At 44.4% G+C, this 19,332-nt stretch overlaps 2 protein-coding genes across 2 annotated transcripts; one reads left to right on the top strand and one right to left on the bottom strand.

The window, feature by feature from the left end:
* Positions 1-1,498: 1,498 nt before the first annotated feature.
* LOC142590092 (uncharacterized) lies at positions 1,499-16,029 on the bottom strand. The gene is made up of 4 exons (XM_075701944.1): positions 15,195-16,029; positions 12,758-13,081; positions 8,741-8,905; positions 1,499-6,424 (listed from the first exon to the last, which is right to left on the bottom strand). The coding sequence occupies exons 1-4, from the start codon at positions 15,891-15,893 to the stop codon at positions 5,942-5,944; spliced, it is 1,671 nt and encodes a 556-aa protein (XP_075558059.1). The 5' UTR covers positions 15,894-16,029; the 3' UTR covers positions 1,499-5,941.
* Positions 16,016-19,053, top strand: LOC142590093 (centrosomal protein 20). Its single transcript, XM_075701945.1, has 4 exons — positions 16,016-16,425; positions 16,564-16,764; positions 18,680-18,764; positions 18,879-19,053. The coding sequence occupies exons 1-4, from the start codon at positions 16,398-16,400 to the stop codon at positions 18,958-18,960; spliced, it is 396 nt and encodes a 131-aa protein (XP_075558060.1). The 5' UTR covers positions 16,016-16,397; the 3' UTR covers positions 18,961-19,053.
* The last annotated feature ends 279 nt before the right edge of the window (positions 19,054-19,332 follow it).

The following is a 19,332-nucleotide window of genomic DNA, read 5'->3' as shown; positions in this document are numbered from 1 at the left end:
ACAGTGTTGATTCTGCAGCTCAAATAATAAGGGATCTGAAAAACCCATTGCATAGCTGCAGCTAGCTTGAATCTTGGGGTGTGTTGGACTTGGGAAAACTATTTGTCCTTTTAGGTTAATTGCCGTGTCTGTGTAGATCACACAGCGTCCCATAAATATGTTTTTTGGTTAGGATAGGATGAACCCACCTGGTGAAAAAGGGGCGGTGCCTTTTGCCGGGCAGGAGTTACTTACATGTTACATTATGCCAACGTGTAGCATCCATGTGTAGTTTCTTTACAATTATTTTTTTTATTGAACACCTTCTAAAAAGTTCAAGCACAAAACCTTTCCAGCGCTGTCCTTCGACCTTCAGGCAATACAAACACATCTTTTAATTTGTTAACTAGTACTTGGAATAGTTATGCATGCTGACCTTGAATGTGCCTTAGCAGCTGGGCTATTGAGCCGTTTTTTTTTCCTTTGCACCACTTTGCACGTACCAACCTCTTTAAACACGCCTTTCTGCGAACAATCAGTGAGTGAAATGCAATGTCATCCAACGTCATCGTCGTGTGGCATTCCCAATTTTTATAAACGTGTTGCATGTGCCAACACTTGAACTTTTATACAGGTACATGTTTACAGTGTCTTATTGTACCAAGCACTGCAGTTTAATGGGACATCTTCTGCATTTGGTGCTTTACCGATAAGCAAACGAGAGTCGTTTCTGTTCGCAGTAACATGGTTGTCACCTATCAGAATCTTATGCCCTTGCCTGATTGTCCGAATGTATCAAATGCGTTAGTTCTTCTTTATCTCGTACCATTCTTTTCCACAACTTCGAGATTTAGTATTTTAGTGATAAGCACACAAGTTGTTTCTGTTACTGCGGCACAGTTGTCACCTATCGGAATTTTGTACCCTCGCCTGTTGTTCAAATGCATTGAATGTTGTATCAATTTTGCCCATCTGCTTAGTTATTGGTCTTTAGTATATTACAAATAAACGAGCGAGTGAGCACAGACTGCATTGTTGTTAACACTGCCAAAGTTTATACAATACACGAACAGCTGCAGTGTCACAGCAAATGGAAGCTTTCCTTTCGGTGCCATTCAATCAGAGATGCGACAAACCTGAAATGTGACAACAGTTTCTTTAGCTATTATACAGAACTTGCAGCGCTTCTAAGGGGTCGCCGTCTTTTGCCGGGGACTGTGATAACTGGCAGAAAGAACAAAATAACCACGATAGAGAAGAGAGAAGGGAAGACGGAAAGGCAGGGAGGTTAACCAGACTGAGTCCAGTTTGCTACCCTAAAAATAACGCACAGCTTGTCCTTATCACATGCTTGCCACCAGCGTTCACTCACCATGGCTTTGTCGTTAGCTGTTCTGCCGTCAAAGGTGGCAGCCCAGCACGGCCTGTGCCGACAGCTGGGCTGCTCCAAACAGGTAACCGAAAGTGACCAATTCTGGTCGATACTAAACCGCTGGCTAAGATGATCACAGAGCCAATCTAGGACAGGAAGCATTTCTTTATTTAGCTGTAGCTTCCACTCGGACAACAGTCATGGGTCAATCACAGCCCCAGTATGCGCACATTACATTGCATGCTTTCGATAGGCACTCAACACGGTGTCGACACCATTTTCTGCGGTCTTCTCTGCAGTCTTCATCGTGCGACGTGCATAGAATATTACAAACAGCTGCCTTTGAAAATTGGGAGCAATGTGCACTGTAGGTCAAAAGTATACGGGCCATGTTGCCTGTGACCGTAAGGCTGGCTACAGGCCGTTTAGAGGAGCACCGACAGAAAATCTATCGTTTTCATTGCTTTATTCGATAGCCGTTGGGTCAATAACTATGCTACATTGCCTCGATTCCCCGAGAGCACAAAAAAAAGTTACATTACCTTTTAGTGCGACCGGTTCAAAGCATGCGCCACGTGCAGCACAGCTACGGAGACTCATCTCGTCATCGGGACTCGCTGCAGCAGTCTTGTGGTACCATATACCACCGACACATACGCACTGTATTCGTGCTGCCAAAAGCAGAGTCCTTTCAGCACACAGCAAGACAAAGAGGAGGGCATTTCCCCCTGCGTTTCCAAGAGGAGCGAACAATTGCAAGAACTAATTTGACATCTTTGAGCGGCACGGACATTGTATAGCCCTCAACGAACACACTAGGCTAACAAGCTGGCTCTCAAGTTGTTTGCGATAGCGTGAAAGCGCCACCTCCACTTTTGGTGGTATGACGAGTCTCCTTCACATCTGAAGCCACGCTGCACCAGCTACACATTTTAAACAGGTCGTATAAAAGAGGTGCTGTAATTAATAATCTGTGGCGCTTTCAAGTAATTGAGGCTTCACAGCATCATTGCGGAGTCATCATGTCAGTACTCCTTTAAGAGAGTTCCTGTGATGTGCCACAAGTCCCAATGTCTTGGTGAACGACAGTAACTCTCATGCTTGCCATCTAGAACTCCAGGGTATCAAGAGCGCTACGGCAACCATACCACACAGTCAGACGACACATACGTGAAGGTGACACATACACATACGTGAAGGTTCACATACGCATATGTGAACATACGTTCACATAAGTGAACGTATACAGTGGCCTGTATACGTTCAAAAAAGGTTGTGCCTGAAGCTTGATGGGTAAACTAGCTGCCACTGTAGGTACACCCTATAGCAAATTTTTTTTATAGTTCACTGACGTAAATATAATAATCTTGTTACAGCCAATGCGTTCTTCCTCAAATATCAATGTGCAGTGGGTAGTATTTCTCCATCCGACCACCACATTGTGTAGCTAACTCCAGGATGAGCGGTGAAGTCCTAGAAATTAATTCTTTTTCTCACAAATTCCGTACTCCAAAAGGTTTTGTTGCTGGCTGCATTTATGCTGCAATGACACAAATAACCAGCTTTCTACAAATTTCCACCACGCAGACGGTGCCACGAAATACAGCATTGATCACAGCTGTACAGTGCTCTGGTTCCACATGCTAAGTGGAAATCGACACACAGAGAGAATAACTTACTTAAACAATGGCTCTAGGCCTATTTGGAGAAGTGGGCATGGAGGTGTCGACTCGCCACCCCTGTAGGCCTAGCCGTGTCAAATCAAACAAATGATCTCAATAATGACAACATATCACTTATACATTGTAAACAAAAAAATTAATTATGGGGTTTTACATGCCAAAACCACAATCTGATTGTGAGGCACGCAAGAGTTGGGTACTCCGGCAATTTGGACCACCTGTTTCTTTTTTAACATGCACATAAATCTAAGTACACAGGTGTCTTTGCACTTCGCCCCCATCGAAATGCGGCCACTGTGGTCGGAATTTGATTTTGCAACCTTGTGCTTAGCAGCCCAACAATATAGCCACTAAGCAACCACGGATACATTGTACTCCACTCTAGATGAAACTAACCAATGGCTTATTTTACCATTTTTTCTCGATACAAAAGAGAAGAAGCAGCATGCGCAAATTAGCATCGAAGCAGGCAGCCTAGCACTTCCCAGTAATCTTGATGTGTGGTAAACTCCATGCATGTGCGCATGCGTGGCAGCCATTACTGGTAACAGTAAGATGGTTAAGCTATTATAAAGCTCTCTGTTTCGAGCTGCCATTTCCGCTTCGAAATTGGCCAAAAATGGCCCTTTGCGGTGGGAAATTCTGTGTCTTAGATGCATTCATTGCCTTCTAAGCACTACCAAGAAGACACTGCCACTATTGAGGTCACAATTAGGGTCACCATTAGGGTCAATATTGAGGTTAGGGGCATGCTGACCAGTCAAGTTCGAGCTAGGCGGCAAAGGACAGTTTCAGAATCGAAATGGCGAAAGTTTCTGCCCGTAGAAATGTACAGCTGCCAGCCGCGACCGCCACTCGGAATAGAATTAACCGGAGTCGAATTAACGCAAGTCTAATGTAAGAAAACAAAGTTGCCATCTGTCGACTTCACTCTCTCAGAAAAATTGCAAGTTTCGTCCGAAAGGTGATGCATTGATTGCGATAGCAAATTAGCAAGCTATACGAAGTAAGGGTAGTAGATTTATTGGCTGTACAAACTTGGAAGCATTCGCTCATTAACTAAAGTAACAAACATGGTGTCAGTGCGCCCTGGCAAACATCGACACATCACACTTGATGACCGCTGACACTCGCTGTCAAAATGCTAGCATGAGTAAGCACAGCAGCGAGCAAAGTGACCTTCGTGCTGTCTTTTGCTTCAATGCAAACTGGGCGGCGAGAGCACAGCACGCACAACAATACGAGCCGTTCGCAATTGCTTTAAAGATACGGCGTGCGCGACCCCTCGCAGCAGTGCAAAGTACGCAGTTGGTGCCGGAGTTGGATTTCCCCCCTCTTTTTCATGCTGCCTCCCCTCTGTACTCCCTTGTGCATGTGGGAATGAGCCGTGATCATCGGTTTCCCTTGTGCGCTGTAGTGAAATCGCAGTTGCTGCCAGCAAACAACCCCTCTCCACACACAGCCTTTCACATGTTGGAAGATGGCACGTTTCCTCTCATCTCTCCTCCCTTTTGCGCGCCAGATTGAGCCGCGATTGTCGGCTCCGCTCGCATGCTTTCGCTTGCACACACAGCATATGGCGACAGTGTTATCGCCCTTGGACTTTATACGGAACGTCGCCGTGACGGCGATGCCGATGGCAAGAACCCGCCTGGAGTTTCCATGTCATTGCTATCGCAACAAAAAGATAAAAAGCCGAAAACTAGCGCCAGCCACACAGACTATGCACGTTCACGCACAACACAGAAGAACGATCTAGTCTGCTCATGTGACTACAGAGGGGCATAAAGCGAGACAAAATCGCTGAGGAAGGTAAAGCACGGGTTTAGGTGGGGTAGGTGGTGTTGAGGACCTTGTCCAATAGCGTCAGTGAGGAGTCGATTCCCACTTCCCAGTAATGGAAGTGCAGGCACACAGAATAACACACATCGGTCGTAGCAATGGTGGAGCAGTCACGATCATCTCTGCTTATCACTTGAATTACGTAGGCTTTTTTTCTTGCAATACATGCTAGGTACAGGGCATGTCAGCATGCCATTGTCGTGACATCGTCAGTGGCTTCCTGTTTCCATAGTTTTCGACGTTGTTCGCTTCACTTGAGCAGTCTCTTGCCAGCAGTGATCAAGGCACTGACACTGTCCACACCGACACAGGCGACATCACAGCTTTGCAACTCGTGCATCAAAAACTTTCCAGAAATCTACCGTGACTTGCGCAGTTAATGCTATTCATGGTTTGCGAAAGGCGTTATCAGGAACGTTCAGCCTCCGTTCACGGTGTCAGCCTACTAAATCACCGGCGATGATCACCGGGACATTCAGGGAAAAACAAGATTATATACACAGAAGGCTGAAGAAGAGGAGGCAGCTAAGCTGGTCAGTCTCTGCTGCTGAACCAGCAGCAGAGACTGATCTCTGGGGCGCCTCTTGAGGACTGCTGCAAACCCATGGTTCATCACAGTTACTTCTTTCTTGTCACAACTGAGCATCTAGCCCCAACAGCTACCTTCACATGTTTCAAAACTCCTTTATGCTGCTTTTACACCTATACTTAAGAAACGCATGAATGAATAACAGCTACATGCCCATTCAGTCCGTCTTCAGTTGAAAATAGTGTACAAGTTGGTGTTATACAAGCGTTGGTGTGTAAGGCTCAACAAAATATTTGGGATCTATAAACGGGGCTACACAGTTGGCACAATGTGCGAAGAGCATTTAAATTAGAGATTCAAGAATGGGCTCGAGCATGGGTGCAAAGCCGAGGTGATAGAGATGCACTATGATGTGTAAGGAATGGGGATAAAAAGGAACATTTGAACATTATCACGAAAGGCTGTTCATTTCTGAACTAGATGCTAAAAAAATTTTCCAAGGCACACACACACATATCTAGCTGCTTCTCCAACAAGTCAGGTTTTACCCAACTTCGCCTCATCTTCCTCTTTCAGCCAACTGTCCCCTCCAGCCTTGCCATCAACTTCTTCTTCATCGTCCTCTTCATTGCTTTCCTCGTACGAAACGTCATCTTCCGCAGCCACCTCCTCCTGGCGGCTGGGAAATGACTCTTGCAGTGGCCTAACGTCATGGCGCAGTGGCGCCGACCGGCTCAGCTCGGATTCTGACACCTCCTCGACCCGCTGACGCCTCGGCTTCTCCGGTCTGTTCCAGTAGAATGTCGTGAGGAAGAAGATGAACAGTTTCATGAAGATCATGGCTGCAAACAGACCTAGGACGCCGATGCAGATGAGGTTCACGAAGTTGTTAAGCATGCTCCACCAGGTCTGGTGCTCGGCGAAGTTTCGTGCGAACTGCCCGAGTGCCGTGCCGAGGTTGGACAACGGGTTGAAGAGGGCCCTGGACAACAATTCGGTCAACACGAACAGTGGATTGACCTGCAATGAACGTGAAGGCATGCACACAATGCATGTACAGTGTGGTCAGCCATTAGACAGTTTTAGTTTAGCGTACACAACTATAGCGTACGCTATACGCTATAATATAGCGTACGCTAAGCAGTGCACGTTTTCTACAATTTTAGTTGGCCGGCGATATCTTCGGATCTCAGAGGCCATATGCCGTCGTTGCCGCTATTTCGCGCCTGTAGAGATAGGTGGCGCTGAGATCTCGAATGTTTCTTTCTTTAGGCTTCGACTCGTTCGAAACGAGAAGTGATCTCGAAAACACCACGAGGTTATCCATAATACTCTGTTGTCGAAGCGCCCTGAGACTAAGCGAAAGCAGTTTACACAGTCATTTGCTACGAGCGAAGTGCATTTTACAAAAGCAATGCCAAATTCAATTCGAAGCGGGCAGCTGGGACCGCCGCCATGTTTCTCGCAAACCACGCAAAAACGCTAACTCGTTTGCGTTGCGTACGCCCGCTATACCCACTATTTCTTATAGCGTTCAGCGCATGCGCAGTGACGACCCGCTATTTTTTAGCGTATGCTATGGTATAGCGTACGCTATACTAAAGTCGTCTATTAAGAGAAGCACCAAATTAGCGTTAAGGGACTGACCAGTTTCGAGATGAAGGCTCAGATCAACTTAGTTTTGACATGAAGGCTTCGTTTAGCAACAGTTCTTTACCATATTACTGAGCATTTCACAAGCAGAAGCACCAGCATTATGTGACTGTTCCAGTTAAAGCACTGGTGAGTTTCCACTGAAGTTTTTCAGAGATTGCACATTGCAGTGGACTAAGCTTAACACGACAATTGTGCTGTTAAATCACAATAACCACCACAATAAAGCAGAAGTGAGTGTAGTCTGTGGTAACGCCATTCAATGGGTTAATTTTGCTGTAACGGAACAGTGGTGCCGTCTGTCATCGCTATGGTGGAGTGAGTCTGACTGAACAGTAGTGGTGTCGAACAACGCCATCATTCTGTTGCACTAAAATCAATATTTTTCTTAGTAGCATCACAGAACTACAATATAATAACACCGTTTAATTTAGCAATTTTTCTATAGCTCGCCTTCAAACTGACATTTGCTGCAATGCTGCTAACCATGCATAATTAGCGACTATTTAGTCTATGGTGTCAGTATTAGAGTCGAGCATCTTTCCTTCAGCTCCAAGGGCCGTGAAAATAATGCAGTGCTGTTTGTATGTGTATGTGCATGCATATATATTATATATATATATATATATATATATATATATATATATATATATATATATATATATATATAGCACTGCTAAAACTAGATACACTAAACAATGCCGATGCTCATGTATTTCTTGAACGAGTACTGACATAGCATTTATCACTTTTAATATATTTGCATTAACAAAGTCCTCGACCTTGAAATCTTAGAAAACCATACTATACTCGCACAGACAACTTTCTGAGGCAATGAAGGGAAAGCTACGGAGGCAAAGCGCACATAAGTGAGAGCGCTTCTGAAAACAGTCCCGTGTTTTCATTTACGTTAGTTTAAGCTGGAGAAGAGAAAAACATAAACACCTCATTAGCAACCGTTAAATAAGATAAAATCCGCCACTGAATGTAAACGTTTACTTGTTTTGCGGCTTTTCCCTTCCGCCTCTGGGCAAACACAAAACCATCGCACGTGGAAGCTGGGTCGATTCAGCGTCAGTTCCGAGCAACTAAAAGCACAGTCAAACGCTGGCGGACTACTTGGCGCGGTAACACAGGTGCAGAAGCCCCCGTAGCTTTTCCTCCATAGCCACAGAAAGCCGTCCGTGAGTATAGCAAGCCTCAAAGTGACAAAAATAAGGTACCATTAATGACTTTTCTGCAAGCCATGTTTTTTATTCACGTGTTGCAACATTACGACGCAGAAGGGGGTTGTGTGGCAGCAGAGCATTCAGGTGCCTTGGCACTCACTCTGGCTCACCCAGTCGTCTGCTATGCTATTACTTATTGCATAGTTTGATGTAGTAGCATGGCGGACAACTGAGCAAGTTGAAGCAAGCGCCATTACATCACAACGCTCTGCTTCCAAGTGACCGCCTTCTGCGTCGCGACATATGCAGCTCCTAGGAAACAAAACCATAACGTGATTTCGCAGAAAAGCTATTAAGTAAATGAGTCAGGACTCTGAGTCGTGCGAGTATTCTTACTAGGGTTCCAAGATTGAAGACTTTCATTTGACGGGACAAACGAGAGATTCAGACCGTCATGCGATGCTCCTTTTGGCTTACCTTGTGTCAGTTAACAAAATTCAATTCAGTATCTTACCTGCCACACAGGGTCAATGTGCAGGCTTTCGTAGTACTTTTCACAGTCCGCACCGCTTTCGCGTCCCAGAATCCGCTGGATCCAGCCAGGGCTGTAGCCTGGTTGGCAGTGCTCAGGCGGAACAACGTTCCGCGAGATGTACGCATCTCTTCTCGCATGCTCCAGCTGTCCCCAAAATGAGACAAGACAGCGGTGAGCGTGCAGTTACACTTACGCTTGCCAGAATCGTTTGTTTCAAGTAGTAACACTATACATGCTCAAGAAAAGCACACTCCCTTGGTGATCAATGTCAGGGGCTATAAAAAAAAAATATTTTGCACTTCCCAGAAAATCAGTTATAAACTAAAAACATTTGAACGGCGAAATTTTCTAATATATTTAGATACGATTCCAGACAGACCACTCTCACACATCAAATCGATTACCGAATACTTTTAATCTTTAAACAAATTGAAGTACAAAAAGTTCTGTAGTCTGTCCCACAACAAAAGGATAAACAATGAAGAGATTATAGCACTTGGTGCACTATGACAATGAGAGTAATGAAATAAAGTAACAGCACATTCTTAGATGCACGTAGAGCTGGTCGAAAGTTTTAAGTGGAATACTACTACACCGTACATCGTTAAAAAAGTACAAACATGCTGGCAATGGCCAAATAATAAATTGTGTAAACCAGATTTCTAGGTTTCCTAGGGCAAGACATAATTTAATTACTGGGAACAATGGCGCAGGAGTAACTTTCTGCGTGCAGTCACTTGGGAGCCATTTCTTAGATGAATTTCTTAAACGATCAAATCGAATAGGAATCGAATAGCAACGATTATTCTATTCATATTCAAAATTTCGAACACTCACACACCCTTAGTTTAAGTGAAATTTTGGGAACTCGTGCCCGTTCAGATGACCCGCGGACCAGCAACGACGCCACAGCCAATAAATGGGACGAAGGGGATGGCAGGAATGACGGGGAGCAGTTGCTCAGGGCTCAAACTAGGAACTACTCCACAATGGCACCAAACAAGGGGCCCCGACTATCTCAGGATGGAATTTGCATGGTGCCAGTGCCAGCGAATTTGCATAACACAGCCAGTGAGCATCTTTGAGTGGCAAGGTCATGAACGCCAGAGCGGCGATCATTACGGGCGAGATTCGGTCCAACAGCAGCGGCAACCACGGTAGAACAGGGTCGGGGTCTTTGATATGGGCCACGGGTGGCGCCTTTTTGTAGAACTGGAAAGAACTGCCCTCCCCACACAGACCTTGGATGCCAGTGGCAAGTTGTTTCAACCTGCTGTCCACGCACAACACCAAGGAAGCGTTGGGACCAAGACGGATTCTACCAACTGGGGCCAATCACACACAAAGGTTTGTTGAATGTGCCATACCACAAGGCTCTACAATGTAGTCCTTTAGCTAAAGAATGTGTTGTGTCTTGTGTGGAGCATGCGAGTGAATTTGCCGGGCTGCAGCTGCATGCCTTCCGCAAGTGATCGGAATCACTGAAACTAAGAAGCAACAACCGTGATAGCTGCGCCCTTTACGAGTGGGGGCTTGCTCACGCACTTGGTCGGTAAGGTATTACATGTTTAGCATCCTGTGGGCTAGCAAAATGAACCATTACAACTTGCCTAGAAGAACTCAGCTTGCAGTGTCTGACCAAGTGTACCATCAACAAAGAACTCAGCCGGTGAGGTCTAGTGGAACAGCTGTTGTTTGTCTGACACCAGCAGTTCCTTCATTCATAAAGGGAGCGTGGGGGACTCACACCAGTTCAGTTGACCCACTGAAAGCAGGTGTCCAATAGGATGAAGGAAAGCACAGGAATGGGTTTGAACACGAAGCTCAGATCCCAGGGCTACTCCACAAATGCCAATCACAGGAATGGGTTTGAACACGAAGCCAGGGCTACTCCACAAACGCCACTCAATCTATGGGACGCTAAACTGGAACGTTCCTGAACAGTTTAGCTTATCAGACATTTCACCTTAAGAAAAGCATTTACCTTCAGAGCACCTATATAGATACACAGGATCAAAGACCTCATATTGTGTGGAAACAGCTGGGACAATTTTGATGAGGTTTGTTGTACTTAGAAGAGAAAGAGAATGCAGAGACTGTTCACAGCATATGTTTAATCGGGCCTTCAATTCTTCTACAAGAATTACCAAATATTAAATCCATTTGTTTTTAATTAAACATAATGTTTGCTAATCTGTAACTCTACCTCCAAATTAATATAGTGAGTCTGTGAAGTGAATTTACTGTCAGTGTCTAAACCGAACAAATATATGTCAGTTTACGGCTTATGTGGAATTGTGGCATTGGTAATGCAAGTTTTGAAGCACAAAAAGTTGCCAAACATAGGACTTTCTTTCTTTATTGAAGCATAAAGTTTGCCAATCTGTAACTTTATACCAGAATAAGATGTCACAATTATGTGTAATGTGCATCAATTGGAGCCTCTAAAGCAGACAAATACGACATATTATTTAACCCACAGGCTTCCAAAGTCGGCTAGTTGCCGTGCAACTAAAACGGGGGTCTTATGGCAAATGAACACGCATCTCCTCCTCTAGCGTGATCGTGGATGCGCATGGCTGTCGATGCAGCTGAGCGCACACACGACCCACGCACCCTATCTATGGCAGGCGCAAAGACAGGCCAGACGAGATAGCTGGATCTGCATCTATGCTGTGTTACCACAAATTTAGTGCTGGACGTCGCGTAAGCATGAGGTTCAGAGATGCATCGAAGCAAGAGGCAGACAAAGTGTTTGCTCCCCTCTGCCGGCGCTCTTCACGATAGCATCGTTCCACTGCCGGTGACACTAACAGCCACCACAGCGGAGTGGAGAGGAAAGCTTCGCAGGCTATGCTTTGCACTGCCAATGTGGAGATATTGTCAACACGGCATGGAACCATATATTGAGTTGCCGCCTCTCAAATTCAACAAAATAGTTTTTTTAATTGAAATTAATTTTTTGCCATAACCCTAAATGTAGAAAATTTTGAGCACCTATCATGTAACAAAAATCTGTTGGTGACTGTACTTATTTGCACAATGCATCGAATATCGACACAGCGAAATTCCGATATAACAAAGTGCCGATTTTACCGACTACGTCATATCGTCGAGGTTTAACTGTATGTGTATAACAAGCGTGATAGCGTAATTTTGTATAGTTCACATACAAAGCTGAATTATTTAGAATAGAGGGCCACATGGCACGCGTAATATTCGGTAGTAAATGTGGCAATGTCTTAAGTGAAATCATTACATTGCTTACACGAGGGCTGCAAACTTACCACTACGCGCAGACTAGCCCTATATTTAAGAGAACCATCCAGTACATCTAGTTTTGGCAATCTCAGACATCCCACTTAATGCAGCTTGATGCGTTGCCATACCCGTTTTTCATTGCAGAGTTACAGCTGTGAACTTAGCTGAGACCCCAAATCCTAAACTGTTTCAGAGTCCGCAGAACTTAACAAATTTCTGCCAAATCAGTTCAACACTTGAGAGCATTCCTGTACATACATGTGTTTATCAAGTAGGGAAATTTTAAGTGGCCCCGAGCTAAAGCTTCCTCTGAAGACAAAGCTTTAGCTAATGGCTTTGCAAAATGCCAAGGCGGCCCAAAACTGAGTTCCGTGGAACTCGGGTGCAGGTTTCATCAGAAAGCTTTTTTTCAAACTCTGTACTACATGCAGCCTTTTTTTTTAATCTACGATTTGACTACATCTTATCTGGTTAGGTAGTAAATTAATGTCAAAAGAAAGAGAAGAATGCTAACCAAAAGGATGTTGTCAATAAGTATTAGATAAAGGTATTAAGTATTAGGTAACAAGGCTTCTGTATGGAAGCCAACATATTTAACTTATTGACAATGTCTTTTTGGTTAGTGCCCATCTCTTTCTTTTGACCCGAAGCCTTTTGTCCTAATGCCACAGAACTTTCCACCTTCGTTTTGGAAGATAAAGTCAACTGATTGATGGAAGTTGATTGATTGATCACCTGGTAGCAGAGGGCCCAGTGCCAGACGAAGCTGAGCAGAAGGAAGTAGAAGGCTCCCATGAAGATGAACACCTTCCACGGGCGGCCCCGAATCATTACAATGAGAAAGACGCCCAGGAGGGCGCAGGCCGGAACCGCAAGCCGCACATCCACGGGACCCATGGTCTGGCCCCAGGCCTGGGCCAGGCGCCCCAGGAGCGCATTGGCGCCGTGCGGAAGCTCATCCGGCGTCACCACCGAGCTGGACAGGATGGTGGACAGCTTCTGCTCCAGCTGTGATGACTTGGAGTTGCCGTCTGTGGCGAGCTTCTCCAATGTCGCCACCTGTCGATAGTCATTGATGGGGGACCTTACGGTATGCCGCAGCAGTGGACACGGTTAGACAAAGCGCTATGCTGTGGCATTTTTCCAAAAAGAAAGATAAGAGACAGCGGAAAATGGGACATTACATCTGTGCCATTCTCAAACCAATTCTTCCACTGGGAAGTAAAAAAATATAACAGTTCCATGCAATAGGTGAACAGGAGAAAATTAGATGCATGGTCAATGACAGACTATTTAAAGAGAAAACAAGCAAGCTATTCCATGAAGCTATACACTTCATATTTTTGCTGTGTGTCAATTTCAGCGAATGTCATGTACCAAAGCCAGTTTGGCTATGAGGGATGCTGCCATGGGGGTATGGTATGAAGAACTTTATTGGGTCCTGAAGGTCAACCCTAGGTTGACGTGGGAACTTTTATTTAAGTACATTCAACAGAATTGAGGTCCAAGCAGGGAGAGCTAAATGGTGACATAATTACGACATAAACAAATTCGCACAATCAAAAGCCCTACAATAATCAGCACAATGCCAAAAGCAACAAAAATGACAAAATGCAAATCTTAATTTGCAGATGTGGTGGTAGGTTCTAGTTTATTATTGTATGTGGAAAGAAGGAAAACTTAATCGCACTTCTTTTTGGCGAGAGGTGTACATGGTTGTTAATGGAGACAAGTAAGACAAATCATAAAGTGCAAACTTGTTAAAAAGCAAAGAAAGGAATTCCAGCTTAGATTCTGTTTTACGTACACCAAGTGCCCAAATGCCACTAAATTTATTTAGTATGCTAGAGGAGTCTAAGAGAAAACTTCTTATAAACCGAACTGCTTTTCTTTGATTAATTTTGACCACCCAAGGTTTTTTGACAGGCACTGAAACCTCAGTGCAAGAATGCTTTTGCATCCTATTGCCAGTTGGATGTAACTGCTGTAACTGGGTAGCAGGACATCCTCGACACTGTGGAAAGTGTCACCACCTGCGGACAGGTGCGAAACAAGTGGCATGAGAGTTTTAGAAGCGATTTCTTTCAGAATGCCGGTACGATAACCCACATCAGTGATTGGAGCTTTTAGCACACATTAAGACAAGAACATGAAGAAGGCATGAAACACATGAACGCTGACTTACAACAGTTCATTTTGAAGCACGGAACTCTATATATAGGCAAGACCCTGTTCCAGATAACACATGCGCAGCCAATATGCCCAAGCAGCCACGTTAGTGAACTATATTAGTGGTTGCAAATAAGTTAATAGATATCAACCTCCTAAGATTCAGATAGCTCTCGCACCTACTGCAAAACCCCAAGCAAGGAAGCATGCCCAAATAATTAAGTGGCCCTCCAATCACCAGAGGCTACGCTCACTGTGACATTTTCTGTTACAACAGGATCGCAGGCGAGAAAGGAACAAACGCATCTGCACGGTTATCACCCTGACACTGGCTCACTGTTCTGCACGTTTGCTGAAGCCTTGTGCAAGACAACAGATAAGACAAGACAATGGCTCAAAATTTAAGAGCAACTGATTAACAGCAGAGAAACTGGGGAAGCCTCAGCCCGGAGCCAACGTTGCAACAAGGGAGCTTGTCTAATGCCTCCTTTAGAAGGTTTCCACCTACCTTCACTTTATTTTTTACTACAACCTAACTTCCTTGCACTTTGCAGGTGGGTGTGGAGGGGGGGGGGGGGCTATATGACATCTGCTCAGAAAAGCAGCTGTTGTCATGATAATAACAAGACCCCTTGTCAAATCATTCACACCTCGATGCAGGCTTTCCTTGTTAGCTCACTGCTGATCAATACAAGCCTTCACCTTTCTCTCGCTTTGTCATATGTGAAAGATACGTCAGCAATGTGTTCCAGTTATTGACCGCTATCGCCCTTTTCTCTAAAGTGATCCTTGTGTTTGCATCAGCAGTTTGTTACCTCATGAAGAGTCGAGACCGATCGAGGTCTTCGGCTGCGCTGGCGTGCTAGTCGCCATGGCAACACACATTTATCACGACGCATTGGTTACCATGGTAACGTCTGGCCGCGTCCGATAACACGGAATCGTCTCAAGTGGGTATTCGCAGCGACTATGCTAGTCTTATAACTATGGTTAAAACACTCACGTCGTCCGACGAGAGAAGAATCTCGAACTTGACGTTCGACGGCATCTCGTCTCCGCCGAACTTGGCGCTGTAGATGACGTTGAGCGCAAGCCGTCGGAGGTAGATGAACTCCCGGTCGTGCTGACCGTCGGCAAGCACCTGGCTTAGCCGCAGCTGTTTCACCTGCTCGCCGCACTTTTTTGCCTCGCGTCGCATCGCCTTGCAGTCGCAGTCGCAACCCCGCTGCTGGGCGTTGCAAGCGGTCGGCGACGAGGCGCTTTCTTTCGCAGTTTCGCCTTCTTCGTTCGCCGTCGTTTCGACTTCGTCGTCCACCGCCGCCGGATATCGGCTGAACGTCTCTGCGGCAGCGCGGGCCCTGATCTCACTGTAGATTTGCGCCCGCGCTTCGGGTGTCGTAGTGTCCTCCGAGATGGGTTCGGGTCGCGCGCCCGAGCTCTTCTTCAACTTGGAGTGCTGCTGCTGCTGCGGCGCTCGCTTGCCGGAGGACGACTTCGACGCGACGCCCATCATGTCGTGCGGGTTCACCCAGCCTTCGGTGTCGCCCAGAATGACGCGCATTCGCGATGTGTCGCCGTCGCCGAAGCGACTCCGGTAGAAATCTTCGACGTCGGGCGCGTCGGTTTCGGACTGAACCCGCGCGGTTACGACGACGAGAGACGACAGCAGCAGGACGCTGACACAACTGAAGCTCGCTCGCATGGCTCGTCTCGAAGGCAGCGGAACCGTTGGGGAGAGAAATCTAAGCGCGAGCGACTTCGGTTGAGCTCGCGGCGCGAGAAATTCAACACCGCTCCCGACTTTTCATTTTCGACCGCACTACTGTTTATAGAGAGCGCTGATTTGTAGGCTTATACTGAGCGAAATGGTCGTATTTACGAATCTGTTCTCAGACCTACAGCGTATGCGCAAATAAACTTTCAAAGAAGTTTTAAAAAGGATAATTTAATATGTTAGTTTATGTTTTAAATAAACCATTCTTTTCTTACATTTTTACTGTTTTGCTTAGCTACGAAAATGACTGTTGTTGTGCTTCTAAGTGGTTGGCCTTTGTTGCGTATACATGAATGGCGCCTATTTAAAATACTGCCGCATGCATGTACTAGCTGCCGCATGGAGGATGTTTAAAGCTCAAAGTGTACCATAGTCTTTGTTGTTTGTTTACAGACCTCTTGATGTGAACCTTTCTTTAACTGGTGCTGGACGATGAGCTCTGAAAAGGACGTGAAAACAGGTCAGTGCTAGGCGGCATCTGACGCTTGTTCACCAGTTTCGTTACGACATATCGCGGCTTTCTGCTAAACTCTGGCTAAACTCTGGCTGAAATTGACGAAGAATGAGCCTTGTAACGCTTTCTTTTTCCTTTGTTCAGCTTTGACAGAAATCTTGGAAAGCAACGGAGTGCTTCCTTCATTACGCGCAAACTTGCGCTTGGAAATTGTCAAGGCTCTAGAGGAACCGGGAAGCAGCAGGCCTCCTAAACTGCCTCAACAGAACTGTCTCATTAACGAACTCATACTGGAGTACCTCGCCTTCAACAACTACAAGCGAGCCGCGTCTATACTGGAAGCAGGTAAGCGGTATTATGGAAACAGAACTTTGTTGCAGAGATCCTGCTTTTCAGCTAACGAGAGAGAGTATATATATAAGAAACATAAAGAAAGTGAATCGGGCCCAGGTTGAGCGTTTTCGCGGACATTTTGTCGGTGCTAGTAACGCCTTGGGCACTTTACTGTCACCATGATGGTTTCTGCGTTAAAAGTTTTAACTAATCAAAATCTTTTTGGACGCGCCCTATTTTCATTACACGACGTGTATTTGCATTGTACTTGCATACCTACCCACTTTAATGTAAGCAGTCTGTTGGTCACACGCATACATATACATACCTCTGAGCTGCCAATATTGCTAAACATTCAGGCGGCTTAGCCAACTCTTTGTACAGACAGAGTTTTTATGATAATATTGATTTCATTCAACAAGTGATCACATTATATTATGACCTCTGATATGGTGACTGTAAGGAGCTGACATGTGTCCTAATCTCTTCAACTGCTTTCTTTTTTTGCCATTAAAGTTCCTCTCTTGGCTTGTGTGGTTATTGTGGACTAGCTTTAACCTTGCTACAAATCTACGCTGATATTTAAAGAAGTTCTCTGTATATATATACATATATATATATATATATATATATATATATATATATATATATATATATATATATATATATATATATATATATATATATATATATATGTGTGTATATATATATATATATATATATATATATATATATATATATATATATATCTTTCTTGCATGGGCATCGTCCTTCAGTATCCCGTTCAGCCAGAGAAATTAACTGATAATTGCTCCGCAAATGTGTTAGAAAACGCAGAAATACTAGGAAGGCAAAACAGATTTTGTGAAGGCATTAGACAATACGTCTGGCAAGGCGATTGCACTTGCATATACATAGTACTGAACACTGTTATCATTTTCCTGAATCGTTGATATAGTGTGCGTTGCTTGTGAAACACATCTTTTTCAACAGGCAAGTCTTCAAACCATTGGGCTTTTCAACAACTGTAATATTTCTTTTTTGCTAACAAGTGGTATGTAGCTCCCAATCTGGGATGCATTACTATAGTGGTATAGGGCGTCAGAACCCCCCATAAGAGGCAAGAGCATGTAGGTAAATGTAACGTGAAATTGCTTGAAATAATGAAACATTCTATCTGCCTGTTTTGATTAGTGAATCACTGTGGGCCTTCATCAAACATGCTTGGCATATTGCACGCAATAAGGCAAGTGTTCAATGCTACGAGCTTTAATCCAGTGTGAGTGTATCTGTGTGTATCACTTGATGATTAGTTTGTTTGTTTTCTGTATCTGTTTGTGTTGAGGCACACATTACACCTTGTGCAACACAAATGCGTTGTGCTGCTCAGCCCAGAGAAGATCTACAGAGAACAAGAACCTTCTTGGTTTTATACTATCTGCTTCCTTCTGTACAATTCAGTGCAACATAAATCTGTTCAGCAACTAGCAATACCAAACATCAATGCTGCTTTAATGTAATGTAATTAATGTAATGTTGCTTTAATGTAATCCCTTTTGCTTGATGTTATTCTTTTTTTAGCATCCATCGTTCAAGATTGGCCGATCCCGGTTGGATGTGACCGAGCGCCCCACACGCCACTGACTAAGTGCAAAAAGGAATAGAATTGAAATAGGGTCATTGCATTATGTCGGGCCAGTTTTTCATATCTATTGAATTTCATGAACAGACATTCCCTTTTTCAGTTCCTGGAATATACAGCTGGGAATTCATGCAGTCATGGCCCAACAATTTAGGGTTATTACTTGACACTGTGTTGCTTTTCATTCTGGATAAATGTTTCAATTTAATGTTGCTTTCCTGAAAATGTGTTCGCTTACTTTATCAATAAAATCTTATCTCTCTTTTTCTTGTTTTCATCCCGCAGAGAGTGGCTACCAGCAAAGCTGCGTCGGTCGTGCATTCCTTGAGAAAGAACTCTGCATTACGTTATCGGAGGATGCTTCTCAACTGTAAGAATATTATTGCATGCTGCTTTTAGTCTCGAGTTGCAAAATGAAGCATGGATGATTGTAAGCGCAGAGATGAGCAGAGTCATAATTTTTAATTGCATGTTTATTTTCCAGGCCGCTACTATACTCTATAGTAGAGACTCTTCGTAATGGTGAGAAAACTAAGACTTCAAGTGTTGAGAAGAGGACGTCCTGAAGCATCAACCAGAATATTGGAATGTGATGTCAAGAGGTCTCATTTTTCTTGTTAAATTATTGCTTGATATTTATTAAACGTATAATTACATGATTTGTCTGTATTTGTCTGCAACTACCATACTGCACACCTGTGTTGCTTTTTTATCAAGTGACAAAGTAACAGATATGTTTGTGCACATTGTGAGGTCGGCAACCATGGCTTGAGGGTTGAATATGGCCTAGCAGTGCTTTTTTTTTTATGGAACTTTTACAGGGAAAAAATACAGGACATGGTAAATGTAATGACATGACTCATTTATGTGACACCAACAGAGTGTGATGAAAAATAAAATGCCGACCAAGAAAAAGACATTTAGTGAAAAATTAAAGA

The sequence above is a fragment of the Dermacentor variabilis genome, chromosome 8 (assembly GCF_050947875.1).
Source record: "Dermacentor variabilis isolate Ectoservices chromosome 8, ASM5094787v1, whole genome shotgun sequence".
Classification (NCBI taxonomy): Eukaryota; Metazoa; Arthropoda; class Arachnida; order Ixodida; family Ixodidae; genus Dermacentor; species Dermacentor variabilis.
The sequence above is the reverse complement of the archived record's forward strand: the minus strand, read 5'-3'. Positions and strand labels throughout refer to the sequence as shown.